Source organism: Somniosus microcephalus, chromosome 14, assembly GCF_052327205.1.
Source record: "Somniosus microcephalus isolate GS21.2 chromosome 14, FLI_Smic_1.0, whole genome shotgun sequence".
Classification (NCBI taxonomy): domain Eukaryota; kingdom Metazoa; phylum Chordata; class Chondrichthyes; order Squaliformes; family Somniosidae; genus Somniosus; species Somniosus microcephalus.
Genome location: NC_141000.1, coordinates 55,008,079 through 55,029,876, shown reverse-complemented (window position 1 = coordinate 55,029,876; position 21,798 = coordinate 55,008,079). Strand labels below are relative to the sequence as shown.

General features: G+C 46.7%; 1 protein-coding gene across 1 annotated transcript in view; it reads right to left on the bottom strand.

Annotated features, from left to right (window-relative positions):
• pcyt1ba (phosphate cytidylyltransferase 1B, choline a) overlaps nt 1-18,544 on the bottom strand; it is a 66,226-nt gene extending 47,682 nt beyond the window's left edge. The window contains exon 1 of the mRNA XM_086006569.1: nt 18,185-18,544. Within this exon, the coding sequence (XP_085862695.1) occupies nt 18,185-18,301 (117 nt within the window). The 5' untranslated portion in view covers nt 18,302-18,544. The remainder of the gene's footprint in view (nt 1-18,184) is intronic.
• Nucleotides 18,545-21,798: the final 3,254 nt, after the last annotated feature.

Here is a 21,798-nt window from a genome sequence, read left to right as displayed (position 1 = left end):
TTTACTTACCTCGGCCACCTCGCCTTTAAGCATCGCCCCCAAAGCGGCCGGTCATCCGATGCACGTCCCCTGAAGCTGGCATTGTTTTCGCCTGCCCAAAGTGTTTCCTAATTTCACTCTTGAAAGGTCTGGCTCTAATTTTTAGATTATGCCACCTAGTCCTAGACTCCCCAACCAGCGGAAATAGTTTCTCTCTATCTACCCTATCTGTTTCCAATATCTTGAAAACTTCGATCAAATCACTCCTTAACCGTCTAAATTCTAGGGAATACAACCCTAATTTGTGTAATCTCTCCTTGTAATTTAACCCTTGAAGTCTGGGTATCATTCTGGTAAACCTACGCTGCACTCCCTCCAGGGCCAATATATCCTTCCTAAGGTGTGGTGCCCAGAACTGCTCACAGTATTCCAGGTGTGGTCCAACCAGGGCTTAGTATAGCTGTAGCATAATTTATACACCCATTGTATTCTAGTCCTCTAGATATAAAGGCCAGCATCCATTAGCCTTTTTGATTATTTTCTGTACCTGTTCATGACATTTTAATGATCTATGTACATGGACCCCCAAGTCTCTTTGGACCTCCACTGTTTTTAGCTTTTCACCATTTAGAAAGTAAACTGTTCTATCCTTTTCAGGTCCAAAGTGGATAACCTTACATTTGCCTACACTGAAATCCATTTCCCACAGTTTTGCCCATTCACTTAATCTATCAATATCCCTTTGTAATTTTATGCTTTCATCTACACTGCCAACAATGCTGCCTGTCTTTGTGTCATCGACAAATTTGGATATATGACTTTCTATGCCATCATCTAAGTCGTTAATAAATATTGTGAATAGTTAAAGCCCCAACACAGATTCCTATGGGACACTACTAGTCACTGCCTGCCAATTAGAGGGGGAGAAATTCGGTTGGTTAGCATCTCCTGTTAGTGCTAGGTGGGGTGCGCTAAGGGGTTAGCCATCGGGCGCGGCGAATGCAGCGATGTCCGCGAACTTCAGTGCCGGTTTAGCACTGCCGCTAACTCTTACCGCCTGGGCCTCTAGCGCCTCGCAGATCGTGACATCATAAAATGTGCAGCGCCCCGTTATCGCCCTGGATACGAAGTTGCCTCCCGCCCCCTGCTGTATCGCCGGGCATGAGCAACAACAGGAAGAGGAGGCGTTGTCAACTCGGCTAGCCGTTTGGGGAGCGCTAATTAAAGGGAATGGTTTTCAGGTCAGCCAACCTTTATTATTTGCACTAGTCTGGTGCCTGCTCAAAGTTTTTGATGTTTCATTGCTGCAAGATGTCCAAGCCCTCCACTTTGAGAGAGTGTTTGGGGCTGTAATGGCAGTCGCTCAGGTTGCCTTGCAATGCAGAACTGCCAACAAGTAGGTTGTGGACCATCATTGGCCTTTCCCTTTAAGCGAGGGAAGCAGTCTATGATACCGTTAGCAATGCGCTCCAAATTGTTCAGTGCTCTGCTGCTACCGCCCCGCTCTCGGACTTCAGCGCCCTAAGAGAAGTGGTTAGCGCTTGATTTAGCGCTCCATTTCCCTCTTGGAGCGCTAAAGCTGAATTTCCCAGCAGGAGAGAATCATTAGCGCCTGGCGCTACTTTTTCTACTTTTCAAAAGTTAGCCCCCAAGCGGGGTGCTACGGAATTTCTAGCCTTTATCCCTACTCTCTGTCTCCTGCCACTCAGCCAATTTCCTAACCAGGTCAATAATTTGCCTTTAATTCCGTGGGCTTCTACTTTAGTTAACAGTCTCTTATGTGGGACTTTATCAAATGCCTTCTGGAAGTCCATATAAATAACATCCATAGACATTCCCCTTTCCACTACTTTAGGTCACCTCTTCAAACAATTCAGTCAGGTTTGTCAAGCATGACCTACCTTTCACAAATCCATGCTGGCTCTCACTGATCAGCTGAAAATTTTCAAGGTGTTCAGTCACCCTATCCTTAATTATAGACTCTAGTAATTTCCCAACAACAGATGTTAGGCTAACTGGTCTATAATTCCCTTGTTTCCCTCTCTCGCCATTCTTATATAGCCGAGTGACATGCAAATTTTTCAATCTAAAGGAACGATTCCTGAATCGAGAGAACTTTGGAAGATTATAGTTAGGGCATCTGCAATGTGCTCACCTATTTCCTTTAAAACCCTGGGATGGAAACCATCTGGTCCTGGGGATTTGTCACTCTTTAGTGCCATTATTTTCTTCATTACTGTTATTTTATTTACATTAATTTTATTAAGTCCCTGTCCCGGATTCAATATTAATTTCCTTGGGATTTCCAGCATGCTATCCTCTTCCTCTACAGTAAATACTGATGCAAAGTAATTAATCAACATGTCCACCATTTCCTTATTATCATTGACAGTATCACCGTTATCAGTTTTTAAGGGGCCAATGTTGCTCCTGACCACCCACTTCTTCCTAATATAATTGTAAAAATTGTGTGTGTTGATTTCGATATCCCTTGCAAGTTTTTTTTCATACTCCCTTTTTGTAGCTCTTACTATCTGTTTTGTCACCTTTTGTTGTTCTTTGTATCTTTCCCATTTGCCAGGATCTGTGCTATTTTTTGCATTTTTGTATGCTTTTTCTTTTAGTTTTATGCTGTCTCTTACCACTTTAGTCGTCCATGGTTGTTTTTTTCGCAAGTAGAGCTCTTGCCCTCGCAGGGGTATAAACTGTTTCACGTTAAATTCTTTTTTGAACATCTCCCACTAATCTTCTGTCATTTTACCCATTAACAGATTTGCTCAGTTTACTGTGGACAGTCTCTGTCTCATCCCGTTGAAGTCGGCCTTACCTAAATCTAAAATCTTAGTAGCTGTTTTGCATTTCTCTCTTTCAAACACTACATTGAACTCTGCATGTTAACTTTCTGTGATTCATGTACAAACACACCCAAATCCTTCTGAATACCAACATTTCGTAGTCTCTCACCTTTTTAAAAATATTCTGCTTTTCTAGTCTTTCGACCAAAGTGGATAATTTCACATTTCCCCACATTATACTCCATCTGCCACCTTCTTGCACAATCACTTAACCAGTCTATATCCCTTTGCATCCTCTTTGTATCCACCTCACAGCTTACTTGCCTTCCTAACTTTGTATCGTCAGCAAACTTGGATATATTACACTCGGTCCCCTCATCTAAGTCATTGATATAGATTGTAAATAGCTACGGCACAAGCACTGATCATCGCAGCACTCCACTGTTTACAACCTGCCAACCCAAAAATGACCCGTTCATTCCTACTCTCTGTTTTCTGTCCGTTACCCATCCTCAACAAGGGATAGGGTGGGATATGTGTTGGTGTAGGGGTTACGGGGATCGGGTGGGATATGTGTCAGTGCAGGCTCGATGGGCCGAAATGGCCTCTATCTGCACTGTGGGGTTTCTGTGATTCTGTGATTCTGATTCTGACTATATTACCCCCAATCCCATGGAGTGATATTTGCAATTTTCCAAACCAAAGGCACAATTCTCAAATCTAGAGAGCTTTTGGAGAATTATGAATGACGCTTCTGCAATTTTCTCACCTATTTCTTTTAATACTCTGGGATGGAAACCATCATGACGTGGAGATTGGTCTATCTTAAGTCCCATTATTTTCTCCATTATAATTTTTTACTTTTAATATCTCCACTAAGTTCCTCCCCTTGTCTTATTTTTAGGCTTCCTTATGCCACCGGTATTTCATCCTCAGTGATTGGGGGTAACACAGCCAAGCCTGATCTGTCCTTATCCAACATCCACATGTACACTTTACACCAAAGTTAGCGACCAAGAGCTGGCTGATTTTCTCCTGCTAGTAGCACTGAATTATATTGCCCCTACTGCCACATGAGGGCTTAGGTTTGACCCTAGATATGTGCTGAGTTAATTTGCCACGCCAGGGTATCAGTTGGGACACTCCAAATTGGCCTCATTGTCCCTGGGTTAGAAAGGCTAAATATCAGCTAGGGTTCCTGCTCCTGATTGATACACAATAACCTGATAGAGATGCGAAAGTGTGGGCATCAGATGAGGATGTGGTTTGCTTTTGATGCTCTCCATGGTTGTGATGCCCTCCACTGTTGAATAGTGAACCAACACACCATCCAGACGTTTTTGTTCTTTGAACTGCCTCCAAGAATCGGATGTAGAAAGCCCAAGACTTAATGGCTAGCAATTCCCATGTGTTAGTCTGTTTATATCATGACACTATTTTGCATCATAACCCAAGCATACTGATGCACTGAACTGGCTCAGCATGTTTAGCAGAAGAGGAGATTGTTGTTGTGATGGCAGAATGCAAGACCCACAAATAAATGTGTTACCACTGCCATTGGCTGTGTGAAGGTTGGTCTGTCTACTTTGAGGAGTTCTGTCGACCGTGGGAGAATCATGCATCAGTAATCAATGATAATCACATAAGCTTAAATGCACCTCGAGTCCAATAAGAAATCGTTTTGAACAGTCATGATTCCGTTACTAGAGGATGATTATCCATAACAGAAAACTGTGTCCAGTTCACTGCTAACCTGACAACTTCAAGCACAGACTAGTATAGGGAACCGGTGTGTCTTTCTGATATTAACATTGAAACACCTTATATGGGCTCAAACTCATGCTGCACCTGACCTTTAATAATGGGTTCAAAGAGTGGAACCTGTTTAATTCCCTAATACAAACATTCCTCAATTTGATGAGCACAAATTCACCTAAAATCAGAAACAAAAAAAAGAAACTGCTATTGAACACTGTCTTGAACCATGGCTACATCACCACACAATTACTACCATTTTTCAGTCCACTCAAATACCCCATCCAAACCGAGCACTTCCATCTTGCACTGATTAGAAAATAAACTATTCCATCTCAAACCTCCCTCTACCCTCTACAAATGCTAACCAACTGTCATTAAGCACCAATTTATCCAACATCAAAACAATCAAGAAGCATTATTTTATATTCTATCAGTAAGCCTGCCATCCAGAGCAAAATACACCTCACTCTCATGCAAAATGAATGTAAAGCTATTCATGTAATGGAGTGGTAAAATGAACTCTCAAACCCAAGAATCCTCAGATGCTGACCTTCCAAACCCAGCTGTACTATTGAGAGACATTCCAAGTGTCCACAGGGTATATCTTCAGCAGCAGGGAGAAGGTTAGACAGTGAGTCGCAACAGACTGCTCTCCTGCAGCCTCCAGCAACTCTGCCAAAGGACTGGTAGCAGACAGTCTTGGCTGGAGCATATTGTATTGATTGCATAACGAAACCGAAGTGAATGGAAAGAAACAACTGAAAGCTTTTGTTTTGGTCATTTACACCTCCTCCCATCGACTAAAAGCATGGGCGCACGGAAGAAGGGTTAATGCTGGTGTCTCTTTGGCATTCACATTACAGCAGGTTTGATTTCTGCTATAATGCCCAAAATCAGGCAGTACAGCGGTGGAAAATGAAGAGAAATTGGGAAGAGAGAGTTACTGCCAGAACCCCACCCCTGACAGCCAGGAATCTTTCTCTCCCCTCCTAGTATGGACGTTAGCCGGCTGCCCTTTTACTCCCGCCCCCTCCTCCCCGCCTGCTTTTAAATGCTGGTGGGGAGGACTGGGAATTGATCTGATTTTCCTGTCTTACATCTCAATCAGCGCCGACTTCAAGTATTGCCAGGAGAGAGATGGCGTTGCACCCTAGGATAGTGACAGCATGCCAGCTCTTGGCAATGATGGAGGGAGAGGGCCTTGTCGAGGGCGAATCTCCCCATCTTCACACCACGTAGCTGCAACTGGATGGCCTGCAGCTCGATAAGACGCTCTTTAAACACTGGGGCCTAGAAATTCATTGTAGCCACTTTTGGGGCGGTAAAGTGGGGCGGCCGCTAAAGTTTGCGCCCGCCGCCAAATCGAAGCCACTTCTCCGATATTCATTAGCTTCGCCCTAAGAGTTTGCTCGAGCGCTAAAACTGGTGTTGGACGCCTCTCTTTGGGCGCTAAGCCGGAGGTGCTGATCGATAGCGCCGAGGCCGGGCGCAGCGCAGGTGCGGCCATCTCGTGATTGACAGCAGACACCCTGGCGCCGGCCAGCTCTTAAGGGGGAAGGGTCGACTGTGTCTGCTGCCACGCCCTGGATAGTGGAGCCCTGCAGCTAGGCCTGAACACTGCTGCTGGACCCAAATAGCGCCTGAAGCCATGGCGAAGGCCCGTGAACGTGCGCAGCGCTTCTCAGAGCGTGATCTGAGTGTGCTGGTTGGTGCTGTGGAGAAGAGGCGCCATGTTTTGTACCCGGACAATGGCAAGAAGGCGCCGTTCCGCGTCTACAGGAGAGCCTGGAGGCATGTCGCCAGCAAGCTGTCAGCCAACAGCGAGGTCCCCAGGAGCGGTGTCCAATGCCGCAAAAAGTTTAATGATCTCACGCGGATTGTCAGGGTGAGTACCCTTTCCAGTGACCTCCTCATCCTTGCATGTGCACCTCACATTATGGACAAAGGGACCTGAAAGCAATAATGGCCAGCCCTCATCCAGCAGGGATGGGACAGGCATGAACATCAATTGCACATTCTGCACTTAACACACTGGCCAGGCTATTCCACCATGGGAGGCAGTGCACACAAGATCAGGGCGACACACTGGCCAGGCTATTCCACCATGAGAGGCAGTGCACACAAGATCAGGGCGACACACTGGCCAGGCTATTCCACCATGGGAGGCAGTGCACACAAGATCAGGGCGACACACTGTCCTTAGAGGCCGTCCTTTCTCTTGCAGGCCAAGCTGGCTAATAATCGGAAGAGCCGGACTGCGACCGGGGGAGGCCGACCCCAGATCCAGCCGCTCACCGAGCTTCAACATCGCGTGGAGCGCCTCATGGGTGCCCGGGTGATTGGCCCTGTTGCATGTGGAGATGCCGACCCTGTTCTGGCCACCAATGGTAAGGACATCCACGTTTGGACCTCTCTCGTCCCACTTGCGCATCAGATCTACATCCTTTGCCACTGTCCGACCAATGCGCTGAATGCCACCACTCATGCATCCCTTGCTGACGCCCTCTCCTCAGTCTAAAGCTACTCTTGTGCCTTCCTGCTTTCAGATGGTGAGGAGGAGGTCCCTGAACTTGCCAGTGACAGCCCCTCAGAAGAGGAGCAGGAGGAGGAGCAAGAGGAAGGCGGCCCATCAGGGGAACCCTCAGCCGCGGCCACCCAGGCCAATGTAGGGGACATGTCTTCCCTGGAGGGGAGCGTGGCGGAAGTTTCGAAGGGGAGGGGAGCTCATGGGACCTGCGGCCTGCAGAAACGCGGGAGGGGGGTGTTTTTTGAGGCCGAGATTTGGATGTTTGTTTTTTGAGGCCGATGATGTGATGTTTGTTTTTTACGAAGGCCGAGAATGACGGCCATTTTAGTTGCACTATTTTGTTAATCCTCTCCAGGTTGTGGGAGCGAGTAATTTGTTTGAGTGTTTTTTGGGGGTTTCGTCTGTTTTTGGTTTTCATGTGGGAAGGGAGCTGAGTTTGAACAATAAAGCATTTTATTTATTCACATTGTCCATGTTTGATCTTTGAACTGTTCGTTGCGTTAATCGGCTGAGGGCTTGCGGAGCGGCTGCAATCATGTTCTTTCATTGGCACATGCCATTCCCTGACAGGGGGCCTAGAAGTGACGTTCAATAAGCCGCCGACGGGCGGCCCTTGGACCTTGTGCCTCCCTCCTGGGCTGGTACTCCTCGTCCTCGTCGTCCTCATGCTCCTCCTGCTCCTCCTCCTGAGGTGGTGGTCCAACGTGAGGTGGCAGTGCCTGAGTCCTGCGGATAGCCAGGTTGTGCAGCATGCAGCAAACGACGACGAATTGGGAGACTCGATCCTGCGAATACTGGAGGGCTCCCCCGGAGCGATCGAGACAGCGGAACCGTTGCTTGAGGACGCCGATTGTTTGTTCTATGATGTTCCTAGTCGCTTGATGGCTCTCGTTGTATGCCTCTTCAGCAGGGGTCGTGGGCGCGCGGAGCGGGGTCATGAGCCAGGTACACAAAGGATAGCCTTTGTTCCCGATAAGCCATCCTCTTGGGGGAGGCTGTGCCTGGAACATGTCAGCCACAGTTGTCTGTCGCAGGATAAAGGCATCGTGGCTGCTGCCTGGAAAGCGGGCATTGACAGCTAGGATGCGCTGCCTGTGGTCACACACCAGCTGTACGTTGAGGGAATGGTAGCCCTTCCGGTTGCGGTAATCCTCGGCATGCTCAAGAGGTGCCCGCAAAGCCACATGCGTGCAGTCAATGGCGCCCTGCACCATGGGGAAGCCCGCTATTCTTGCAAATCCCACTGCACGCTGCTGCTGCTTGTCCAGGGTCATGGGGAAGGAGATGAATTGATGTCTCCTTGTGAAAAGGGCTTCGGTCACCTGGCGGATGCAGCAATGCACGGCGAACTGGGAGATGTTAGCGATGTCCCCAGCAGCGGATTGGAAGGAGCCGGTGGCACAGAAGTTGACAGCCACCGTCACCTTCACTGCCACCGACAGAGACGTCCTGCGCATCAGCTGTGGCTGCAGATCTCTCTGAAGCAGCTGGCAGATGTCTGCAACCACCTCCCTTCTGAATCGCAGCCTCCTTACACACATCGCGGCAGACATGGTCAGATAGGAGGACTGCTGGCAGTATACCCTGGGTGGGTAAGGCCTCAGTTGGCGACGCCTGTTGCCCCCTCTGCGTCTAGCCAGGGCTGCCACTCTCTCACGGTGTCTGTAAGCCCTTCTGGCATAAGGCTGAAAGTCAGCGTTGGCACCCAATGCAGCCCCCATTATATGCTGGCAAACACTGAGCTCTCAATGAAGGCAAAGATAATTGCTAAGCTCTGGCCTGAGCCAAAAATACCTGTCCCAGTGTTGGTCCAAACCAGTAAGCTCTCCTCCTTGGTCTCTCTCCAAAAAACCGTTGCACAAGAGTGAATGCTGCAAAATGGCTGGCCTTTATAGTGCAGGGTAAGTGCCCTTTAATTAGCGCTCCCCGCGGCCCGGCTCGGCTGTGTACCGTTCCACTTCACAGTCGTTAGGGCCGCCTGGCGCACAATGGGCCGGCGCGAGTGAAGTTCCAGTTTGGGGCGCACAAAGGGCGTTGCACTATTAAATGACGTCATGATCTGCGCGCGCAGCAGGGCGCACGCTAAGACTTTGCGCCGGCGCTAAATGTGTCCTGAAGTTGGGGAGAGGCGCAGATCGCGCTGCGCCCGGGCGCTAAGCGCCTAGCGCGCGAGATCTACTCCTCCTAAGGCGCTAACGGCTGGCGCGCCCAACTGAATTTCTAGGCCTGGGTGTTTCCCTTCCCTTTAGATCTTCCTGCTCCTCTTTGAAGCACTGCAGTACCACCAACGTTTGCTGGTCAGCAGTGGTGGGTGATCTCGCTCTGTGCCCTGCCAAGGAAGCTGCCCTCAATAATTAATGACCCAACCCAGGAAAATGGATCAGGGTCACGGTGAGGTTGGGGTAGCGGCCAGTAATATTGTCCCAACCCCCCATCCGATGCTGAACCTGCTCCAGAGGAGAATTCAACCCTTCATATCTTACTTTTGCAGTCTTTGCTTTAGCTTCAATCATCAAAAAAGTTTAAAGTATTTTACAAGCGGACTCTGGTGCCACTAAAATGGGAGTGTCCAGGATTTGGCTTCGAGCTCCACTTATCTGGCCTTTGATACCCCTGCTAATTCCTTTCATCTTTGCATACTTCGGTACAAAGTCAATTTAAATTTCTGCTCAGCTTCAGTTCATTAATCTTCCCGGGTTTAGAGGACTGCTCCCTACTTGGGGTTTTAGGCTAATCAAGGAACAGCCTTTTTACTCCAATAAACAACCAGCCTTTGCCAGTTTGGGAAACTTAAAGAGATGAGATTCTTTACATAATACACATAGTATTTACAGCACAGACACAGGCCATTCGGCCCAACAAGTCTATGTCGGTGTTTATGCTCCACACAAGCCTTCTCCCACCTTACTTCATCTCACCCTATCACCGTATTCTTCTATTCCTTTCTCCCGCTGGCATCTACCCGACAAAGTGGAAAATTGCCCAGGTATGTCCTGTCCACAAAAAGCAGGACAAATCCAATCCAGCCAATTACCGTCCCATCAGCCTACTCTCAATCATCAGCAAAGTGGTGGAAAGTGTCATCAGCAATGCTATTAAGCGGCACTTACTTGCCAATAACCTACTCGCCAAAGCTCAGTTTGGGTTCCGCCAGGACCACTTAGCTCCAGACCTCATTACAGCCTTAATCCAAACATGGGCGAAAGAGCTGAATTCTAGAGGTGAGGTGAGAGTGACTGCCCTTGACATCAAGGCAACATTTGATCGAGTGCGGCATCAAGGAGCCCCAGAAAAATTGAAGTCAATAGGATTCAGATGGAAAACTCTCCACTGGCTAGAGTCATACCTAGCACAAAGAAAGATGGTTGTGGTTGTTGGAGGCCAATCATCTCATTCCCAGGACATCGCTGCAGGAGTTCCTCAGAGCAGTGTCCTAGACCCAACCATCATCAGCTGCTTCATCAATGACCTTCCTTCCATCATAAGGTCAGAAGTGGGGATGTTCACTGATGATTGCACAGTGTTCAGTTCCATTCACAATTCCTTAGATAATGAAGCAGTCCATACCCGCATGCAGCAAGACCTGGACAACTTTCAGGCTTCGGCTGATAAGTGGCTAGTAACATTTGTGCCACACAAATATGAGGCAATGACCATTTCCAACAAAAGAGATTCCAGGCACCTCCCCTTGACATTCAACGGCATTACCATCGCCGAATCCCCCACCATCAACATCCTGGGGGTCACAATTGACCAGAAACTTAATTGGACCAGCCATATAAATACTGTGGCTATAAGAGCAGGTCAGAGGCTAGGTATTCTGCAGCGAGTGTCTCACCTCCTGACTCCCCAAAGCCTTTCCACCATCTACAAGGCACAAGTAAGGAGTGTGATGGACTCTCCACTTGCCTGAATGAGTGCAGCTCCAACAACACTCAAGAAGCTCGACACCATCCATGACAAAGCAGCCCGCTTAATTGGCACCCCATCCATCACCTTAAAAATTCACTCCCTCCACCACCGGCATACCGTGGCTGCAGTGTGTACCATCTACAAGATGCACTGCAGCAACTCGCCAAGGTTTCTTCAACAGCAACTCCCAAACCCGCGACCTTTACCTCCTAGAAGGACAAGGGCAGCAAGTGCATGGGAACACCACCACCTCCAAGTTCCCCTCCAAGTGTGAAGAGAAAAAGATTGGTGAAGTCAAGTTTAGGTCCCTTGCAGTCAGAATCAGGGGAATTTATAATAGGGAACAAAGAAATGGCAGACCAATTAAATACATACTTTGGTTCTTCACAAAGGAGGACACAAATAACCTTCCAGAGATTTCAGGGAATATAGGATCTAATAAGAGGGAGGAATTGAATGAAATCAGTATTTGTAGGGAAATTGTGTTAGGGAAATTGACAGGATTGAAGGCCGATAAATCCCCAGGGCCTGATAATCTACATCCTAGGGTACTTAAGGAAGTGGCCCTAGAAATAATAGATGCATTGCTGGTCATCTTCCAAAATTCTATAGACTCTGGAATAGTTCCCATGGATTGGATGGTAGCTAATGTAACCCCAATATTTTAAAAAGGTGGTAGAGAGAAAACGGGGAATTATAGACCGGTAAGCCTGACATCGGTAGTGGGGAAAATGCTAGAGTCCATTATAAAAGATGTAATAGCAGAGCACTTGGAAAACAGTTACAGGATCGGACAAAGTCAACATGGATTTACAAAAGGTAAATCATGCTTGACTAATCTACTGGAATTTTTTGAGGATTTAACTGGTAGAATAGGTGAGGGAGAACCAGTGGATGTGGTGTATTTGGACTTTCAGAAGGCTTTCGATAAGGTCCCGCATAAGAGATTAGTGTGCAAAGTTAAAGCACATGGGATTGGGGGTAAGGTACTGACTTGGATAGAGAACTGGTTGGCAGACAGGAAGCAAAGAGTTGGAATAAACAGGTCTTTTTCCGAGTGGCAGGCAGTGACTAGTAGGGTACCGCAGGGATCGGTTCTCGGACCCCAGCTATTCACAATATATATTAATGATCTAGACGAGGGAACTAGATGTAATATCTCCAAGTTTGCAGATGACACAAAGCTGGGTGGGCGTGTGTGCTGTGAGGAGGATGCAGAGAAACTCCAGTATGATTTGGACAGGTTGGGTGATTGAGCAGATGCACGGCAGATGCAGTATAATGTGGATAAATGCGAGGTTATCCACTTTGGTGGCAAAAACAGGAAGGCAGATTATTATCTGAATGGCAATAGATTGGGAAAAGGGGAAGTGCAACAAGACCTGGATGTCCTTGTGCACCAGTCGCTGAAGGTAAGCATGCCGGTGCAGCAGGCGGTTAAGAAGGCAAATGGTATGTTGGCCTTCATAGCGAGAGGATTCGAGTACAGGAGCAAGGATGTCTTGCTGCAGTTATACAGGGCTTTGGTGAGACCACACCTTGAGTATTGTGTGCAGTTTTGGTCACCTTATCTGAGGAAGGATGTTCTTGCCATGGAGGGAGTGCAGCGAAGATTCACCAGACTGATAACTGGGATGGTAGGAATGACGTATGAAGAGAGATTGAGTCAATTAGGCTTATATTCGCTAGAGTTTAGAAGAATGAGAGGAGATCTCATTGAAACTTATAAAATTCTAACAGGACTAGACAGACTAGATGCAGGAAGGATGTTCCCGATGGTGGGGGAGTCCAGAACCAGGGGTTACAATCTAAGGATAAGGGGTTAGGCCATTTAGGACTGAGATGAGGAAGAGTTTCTTCACCCAGAGAGTGGTGAACCTGTGGAATTCTCTACCACAGAAGGCAGTTGAGGCCAACTTATTAAATATATTCAAGAAGGAGTTAGATATATTTCTTAAGGCTAAAGGGATCAAGGGATATGGGGAAAAAGCAGGGACAGGGTACTGAATTTGGATGATCAGCCATGATCTCATTACTGTAAATGGCGGAACAGGCTCGAGGGGCCGAATGACCTACTCCTGCTCCTATCTTCTATGTTTGTATGTTTCTAAGTCACACACCATCCTGATTTGGAAATATATCGCCGTTCCTTCATCGTTGCTGGGTCAAAATCCTGTAACTCCCTACTCACAGCACTATGGGAGTATCATCACCACACGGACTGCAGCGGTTCAAGAAGAGGGCTCACCAACACCTTCTCAAGGGCTATTAGGGATGGGCAATAATTGCTGACCTTGCCAGCTATGCCCACATCCCATGAATGAATTTTTAAAAAATCCTTATAAATCTTTTAAGTTTTCAAAGGAAGGGAGGGAGAAGGGAAAGGATGGGGAAGGACTTTAATTTTTTGTACATGGAGTCTTGCATTTTTCTCTCTTGGGATTGGATTTTCTGGCCATGGGCAGCTTGGACATTTTTAATCCTGAATTTCCATGGGGTTCTCCTGATCTCCTGCCATAACTGCATCAGGGGATCGAGGGAACCTCCAGGGAAATGCTGCAAATAGCTGTTTACATTGTTTCTCTGGGCATTGTGCCAATCTTCTATCAAGGTTATGGCAGGAAATCAGGAGAACTCCTGTGGAAATTCCATATGTTTGTGCATAAGGATTCAAAGTTTTGAGTATTGGAGTGAGTTTGTTGTATTTATGTAGGGGAGTTTACATCTCAGTGTAACCGTAAGTTGCCTACTGGCTCCAAAAAAAGGGCAAGAGTCCAGTCATCATCCTTTCTTTTTTGTAAGAGAGAAAATAATTCAATATTTTGGTAAATATGAAAGGAAGGACCACTTATCTTAAGCTTCTGACGAAAGGTCATTGGCCTGAAACGTTAACTCTGTTTCTCTCTTCACAGGTGCTGCCTGACCTGCTGAGTATCTCCAGCATTTTCTGTTTTATTCCACTTATCTTAATATGTGTTTTCCAGTATTCAACAAAACAAACACTCATCCAGGTCCAATATGCATTATCCTCAATCAAATCTGTTAGAGCTTTACATAGTGGGGCTGAAAGTCCACAAAGGTTGCATTCCGTCGAGTGCTGGGAAGTGACTGAAGGGAACCTTTGCCGCTGAGCCCAGCAGACTTTCCAGGGTCGGGGGAGGTTCCCTTCTTTATATACCAAAGGGAGGCGCCCATGCCTGGAGAGTGCATCTGAGGTGCCTGCTTGCCGAAAAAGTTCGCAAACTGTAGCTGGGCCCTTACCCCAGAAAGAAGATGGGCTAGCCCCTTTGTCCAATTTTCTTTTCCATCATTTTTGAGTTGTCTTTTTTTTAATTAATGATTCTTTTTATCCCAACAAAGTTTTAATAAACCTTTCCTGTTTCTGTTAATACATCTCATAGTCCTCTTTTAACTCTCTTTTTGTTACTATGACTGAATTTTAGTATTTCTCATGACCCTCTTTTGTGTCACTAGTTGTAGCTTTGTCATATGCTGCATTTTAACCTTTATTTTGAGCATAATCTGTCCATTTATCATGACCCTAAACCTGTCCTGCTTTTTCCTCATTGGAATGCCCCTGACCTACTTAAATAACTCCCACTGTCGCTTCACTCTTTTGTCAGTTAACATTTCCCTTCAATTTATCCAGGCCAAGTCCCCTTTCATTACTTTGAAATGTGTTCTTCTTTAATTAATCAACTTTGTTTTTGACTCTGTTTTATGTCCTTCTCTATTTTAACCTTAAAATGTATTATGTTATGATTGCACATTGCATTAACAGAGATGTGGTTTGGATTATGGTAGAATTAGGAACTGAACTTTCCTGGTTATAAAATATTCAGGAGAATTAGAGTACAAAGGAAGGCGGAAGAGTGATAGTATTCATCAAAATTACAGCACATGCATATGGATGGTGAAAAAGCTGCATCTTCTTGGTTAGAGGTAAGGAATAAGAAGGGAACCAAACAGTGCAAAGGTCCTGCAATGAGTAGACTAAACAGAATAAGTGATATCCATTCCTCAGATTTTAGCAGCCATTTGAATTTAATGGCTGCAGGCTGGATTTCCCAGATTGGGTGACCGCTTTGCGGAACACCTCTGTTCAGTCCATAAGGGTGACCCCAAGCTTCCGGTCGCCTGTCATTTTAATTCACCGCCCCATTCCCACTCAGACCTCACCGTCCTCGGGCTCTTGCATTGTTCCACGAAAACCCAGCGTAAGCTCGAGGAACAGCACCTCATCTTCCGATTAGGCACTTTACAGCCTTCCGGACTCAATATAGAGTTCAACAATTTCAGATCATAACCTCGGCCCCTATTACATTTTTATATATATTTTTTATCCACACCTTTGTTTTGTGCCCTTCCCCCTTTTCTTCTCTCCCACATGGCAGCTGTCTCTCATTCTGCCAGCACATTTCACACCTCATCTAGAGCCGTCTTTTGTCTCCACTAGTCCTATCACCATCTCGTCTCATCTTGAATACCTCTTAATGTCTCTTCACTTCTCTTTTGTTCTTTCATCCCCATTTCCCAGCCCCCAAACTGGCCTTTTAATCTGTTTCATTTCCTGTGTTTTCTCAGTCCTGACGAAGGGTTTCGACCTGAAACGTTGACTCTATTTCTCTCTCCACGGATGTTGCCTGGCCTGCTGAGTTTTTCCAGCATTTTCTGTTATTATTTCGGATTTCCAGCATCCACAGTATTTTGCTATCGTATTATAACAGGCTGGCAGGCTATAGTGGTAATACTCACTAAAAGAACAACAGGGACCTGATCAAAAATGCCAACTGAATTGGCAAGTTACAAAGTTTGATTTTAGTCAGGCATTTTTTCAAATAAACGCTCTGGCTGTGAAATTCGGCACCTCAGCGTCAGCTGATTAGGCCAGTTTTGGAGAAACAATGGTGGCCACCTTGCTTCCACCCACTTCCAGCACTAGAAGAGGAACACGGACACCACCATTTTGGACAGGTCGGCAGTGCTGCTGTTGCCTGCGCTCGCTGAAAAAATGGTAATTAGTCAAATTGTGACGTCAATCAGCATGCAATGCTGAATTGACGCACAACCTGTTATTTTGGACGTTGCCGCTTTATTCAATGCCTCCTCCAAAGTACGCACAGCTGAACATGTCTTTCTTCTTTTCTTCACTCTCCTCTCCCTCTTCTTGGTCAAACATTTCCCACATTACAACAGTGACTCCACTTCAAAAGTACTTCATTGGCTGTAAAGCACTTTGAGATGTCCGGTGGTCTTGAAAGGTGCTATATAAATGCAAGTCTTTCTTTCTTTCTTTATTGGCTGGGCAGGCTGGATTTCATGGGTGTCTGAAATGAGGAAGGCACAAGGATAGGGTTGTGGTGAGGGGAGGGGGTAAAACAAGAGGTGCATGCTTACACTATGTGCAGCTTGTAAATCAGAAGATATTGTGGGATGAGGGAGAAGTGGGATGTAAGAAGAAGAATAACGTATGAGGATACCGGCATTTTCTATTCTTTCAGCCCCATCGCTGGCCAAGGACTCAGCCATGCCCCTGCCAAGAATGGCCAGTACTGTCTCCTCCAGGGGGGTGAGGTGAAGCTAGGAATGTGAGGTGTGGCTCGTGTTTGGTAGAGATTGTTGGTAGGTGAGTGATGGGAGCCGGTCGTGCATTGAGCAGTCTGTGAGGCTCGTGGTGTAGTTGGTAGGTGACGGCTTTTGAAGATGCATTCACTGAACTTGGCCACTCGTCTGAGGTCATGAAACCTCTTTGGGCACTGGAGCCAGGTCCTGGAGGCGATACTGCTGACAGTGACTGCCTCGGCGATCTGGTCCCACATCCTTCTTTCCAGATGGGCCTCCTGGCCCCCTGTGGGTAGAAGACAATGTTTCCATTAAGCTGCGTGGCCGCATGGTCACGCAACAGTCTGGAGATCCCGCGCAGGCCACTCACTGGCTTTATAATGGAAATAACCGTGCAAGCGTGAATAATTGAATGGGCCACACAGCCAGTTAAAAGGCCCATGCACCAAAATAAAAATTACAGGGAACATTGGTAGAGGACCTCTCTTCCACTATTCACCCCCTGCACAAAGGCCTTGAGTGCTACACCCGAGACCCTGAGTGCCCTTTCCCTAGCCTGTTGAGCCATTTGGGTTCGTGCTGAAGCACTTTTAACATTTTTCAACACCAGAAGGCAGCTCACCTTTAAATGGTGCAGACTGCCTTTAAGAGGTGCAGGCTAGCTTTAAGTAAAGCTAGCCTCGCGCGAACATCGAGAATTTCGGCCCCCTGTTGAACGTACAGCCTGTCAGCAGCGTGTTCAGCGCTGGGCTGTACACTACAATCATGTAAAGTAGCAGGCAGCACAAATTTTACATCACTGCGCCTGCACCCATTTTTCAGTGTTATCCAATTTCATCCCCTCTGAGTTGTAATCAATTGGTTGCAGTTACTAGGTGACTTGATCACTCCAGTTTATTACTCTTAATCAACAGATAGTTTTTTTCTTGTTTTAGCACAACCTTGTTTATTCATCAAAGTTCAAACAAACGTGCAGAAGCTAAAGATGAAAAATGAATTCTGCCGTTTGCTGTGATTGCTATTTTATGTTGCAAATTACTAATTCTGTGTATGATCTGTGTAAAGTCGGCTTCCTAACAGCCTTGGCTTGCACGAGTCATTAAACATATGCAGCTTATTTTTATTAACACTTTCAGTCTGATGGCAGCATTTTTAATCCATGATAACAATATGATATACTAGGTAATATTGAACTATTCTACATTTGTTGTGCATTGCACCATAAACTTAATATAATATACATATATCCAATACAATTTTTAATGTTATTATTGATATCAAGTTTATACTCTGCAAGCTGCAAAGGAGAATCAATTACTAAAGTGGATAAAGAAGCACTTTATTATATTGCAAACATTTTTTTTAAACCTCTAAGCATCGCCTTGTACATCATGTTTTATCCCTTCACAGCTTGATGTAGGAGCGACTGTGAATGCTGTCTCCCAGAATAGTTGGGCATACAAAACATGAAGCTGTCTAATTTACTGGCCACATTAAATGCACAATAAGGGGCACAGCAAACTGAACTATTGTTTTAAAACCCCTTAGAGGATCATTCTATCCTTGTTCCTTATCCCTCGATAATACTTTATGCCATATAGGTGCTTAACTACCAAATATATATATCACACTTATCCATTATTTGACTCACCGTATGAGGCTGAGGGCAGGTGTGTTCTATTTCCTCCATAGTTTTTGATGGAAGCTTATAACAAGAGGATTTTGGGATACCTTCTAGTGACTCAGCATCAAATTTAAGAACTGGCATGACCGAGGAAAAAGCTGCTGTCTCCACGACCTAACTCCACCGATCACTTTATTGTTTGTCAATTTTTTTTCCTCATGCTATTTAAATTTTAGTTCTCACACCCCCAGGGAAATGTGAGCATTATTCTCTCATATAAGCTAAAAGGCAGGGCCTTCAGCTGTCGCTATAACAACCATTCAGCAGTAGGTTTGTTACTACCTCGCTCAGCACATTCATTTACATAGTATGCACTGGTTGGCTGTTTCCAAGAACGAGATGAGAGTAAAGCAAGGCACATAACTCTTGTGCTGTGCTGGAGACAGTGACGACTTCAGCCTGTGCCAAGAGGGGAGGCAGATGGGGGGAGTCAAAACACAATTGCAGGGAATCAGAATTCTAGTAATCCCATCATTATTTACCCGGATTTGAAAATTGAGTTCAGGGAGCAAATTGGAGAGAAGGAATAGCCTGTCTAACTGCCTCAGGTTCACTATTGCTGAGAGATACTGCAGTGGATGTACTGTGCTTAAATAATGTTAGTATCTTTAATAGTGGTCACAGTAGTCAAAGCTGCAGATCACACTGACACTGTTATACACAAATATTAACTGTTTTTACTAAATAAAATAAACTTACTAGATGCCCTGCGGTATAAGATTTTCTTCTCATCTACTTTATTCTTTGATACATATTTAACTGGAATACATTTAGGGGGGAAAATTGGGTTAATTTGCACCTCCCAGGGGCGCTAACGGGGCGCAAATCCCCGAGCGTCCGGGCGTAGCGCCGCTAACACCGCCCGTGAAATTCAGCGGGAGATTAGCGGCAATGGCAGCTGGTAGCGCCCCGTGCCGCCGGCGATGACGTCATCACCGTGCACAGCGCCCCAGCCGCAAACTTGGGTTGCACCCCCTGGCCTATTGCCGGACGATATGTCCAACAGGATCAGGGGGCGTTTTTGCAGCTGCACGGCACTACTTAAAGAGCAGGTGTCAGGCGGCTATTCTGTTTTGGCCGACTGGCAGCACCTGCCCCCTTCCCCTTTTTTCTTCGGGGTTGTAGTGTATGTGCTTTAAGTCAGAACTACTTTTTACAGCTCCTGTATACTGTAGTACCGGCAGTAACCACACCGGTATATAAGCTGTGCGCATGCCTCTGTACCCCAGTCTAGAGATGACCCTCCTCCAGTAAAGACCTGTTGTTTGTTTATGTACAGCATCCGTGTAATTATTTATCCACTGAACCACGGATCTAACAGTGGCGACGAGTGTTGATGCGAATCTACCTGCAACGTAAAACAAAATAAAAAATAGTCGAGTCCAGGAACACGGGCGTCGACCGCGAGCAACCGCCCAGCAGTCAGGCAGAGATCCAACTTCGCTGGGGAGGCTGTGGAGAGCCGGGCTTGGTTCCCCAGCCACAACGAGCAGTAAGAGACCGACAACAGGTCCAGAGCAGACCCTTCCCGAGCAGCGGCGGCTGGAGCCGACCGACGGCAGAGAGAGAGAGCCGGGCAGCGTCGACGGGGTAAGAAAGAGGGTGACGAGAGCAGGGCGCAGCCGGGGATTGATCACCAAGCGGCGTCAAGGAAAAATACTGCAAACCGGAGAGAGAGAGGGTAAGAAACAGCCGGGTTCTAGACTGAGCGGCGTCGACAAATATCAAGAGAAGAACGCGCAGAGCACAGCCAGGGGTCACGGGCTGATCAGGGTCCGCGGGGCGAAGCAAGGGGAGATGCCATTGAGCCGCGGAGAAGCAGGGAGAGCGCGGGAGGTGCCATTGAGCCGCGGAGAAGAAGGAAGAGCACGGGAGACGCCATTTTGCGAAGCCGCAGCGGAGAAGACGGGCGAGCGCGGGAAGGAAGGAAAGCGCAGGAGACGCCATTTTGTGCCAGCGGAGAAGAAGGGGAAGCGCGGGAGGCGCCATTGGGGATAGTTAACGCACAACCAAGGATGCCGAAGAGTGGCAGTATCTCTACGTTCGACAATGAAGTCGAAGATTGGGCGACATATGTGGAACGTATTGAGGTGTACTGCAGGGCGAATGAAGTGCCAGATGCTAATAAAGCACTGGTTCTGTTAAATTCCATGGGTGCAAAAACTTATGGGTTACTGCAAAATCTAATAACCCCAGAGAAGCCGGTAAACAAGCATTTTGGAAGCATAGTAGAAATCCTACAGGACCACTTAAGCCCCACACCGCTGCTGATAGCAGAACGATTTAAGTTCCATAAAAGGAACCAACACAAAGACAAAAGCAATGCTGAGTACCTAACGGAACTGCGCAAGCTATCGAAATACTGCCAGTTTGGAGCGGGACTAGCAGACACGTTAAGGGACAAGTTTGTGTGTGGGCTACAAAGTGAAGGAACCCAGAAACGGCTTCTATCAGAAAAGGACCTTACGCTGGACAAAGCTTTCAATATGGCAGTATCACATGAAGCAGCCGCAAGGGGCGCTGCAGAGATACAACGGAGACCGCAAGAATACGGCACCAACGAAATGACCTATGGAACAGGGAAGTGCTATCGCTGCGGCAGAACAACACATGACCAGAAAGATTGTTGGTTCAAGGACCAAGTGTGCAGACAGTGTGGGAAAGCAGGACACGTAGCAAGAGTCTGCAGGTCTGGGAAGAAAACCAACAGTAAGAAATCTCCACAGGAGAAGTACAAAAAGGTACACCAGGTGATGGACAGTGGTTCAGACGAACAGAAAAGTGACACAGACTCCGGAAGCAAGGAGCTGGGTTGTCTGAAACTACATAATGTAACCGAAATGGAGGATCACCAGACTATCTGGGTTACACTCAAGATAGACGGAGTCCAAGTGAAAATGGAATTGGACACAGGATCAGCTCTAACAGTCATAAATCAAAGCGACTACAAGCGGCTATTTTCACACATACCCTTGAAAGCTACAGAGATTGTCTTGAAGACGTATACGGGGCAAAAAGTCTACCCCAAAGGAAAAATAAGGGTGAAAGTGACATGTAAAGGTCAGGAAATACCTAAAATGGATCTATATGTATTGCCAAATGGAGGACCACCACTGCTAGGACGTGAGTGGATCCGGAAGATACATTTAGATTGGCATTCCATACAGGCACTGAAGGTGGAGGCCAAAAAGGATGACGACGTCACACCTGGACGACTGTCAAAAATGCTAACTGACGCAAAAGCAGTGTTCCATGAGGGACTAGGAACACTAAAAGGAATAACAGCAACAATTAAAAAAGAGGATAATGCAAGCCCAAAGTTTCTGAAGGCCTTATGCGATCAGACCAGCAGTTGAAGCAGAGCTGGAAGGGTTGGAACGTTCAGGAGTACTGTCCAAAGTGGACTGGAGCGAGTGGGCTACACCCATCGTCCCTGTAATGAAGAGGTCGTTGAGTAATACGCCTGGGGAACCAAAGAAGGTCCGCACCTGTGGGGATTTTAAGGTGACAGTGAACCCAGTCCTTCACACGGTGCAATATCCGCTTCCACGAATTGAGGATATTTTCGCCTCGCTATCTGG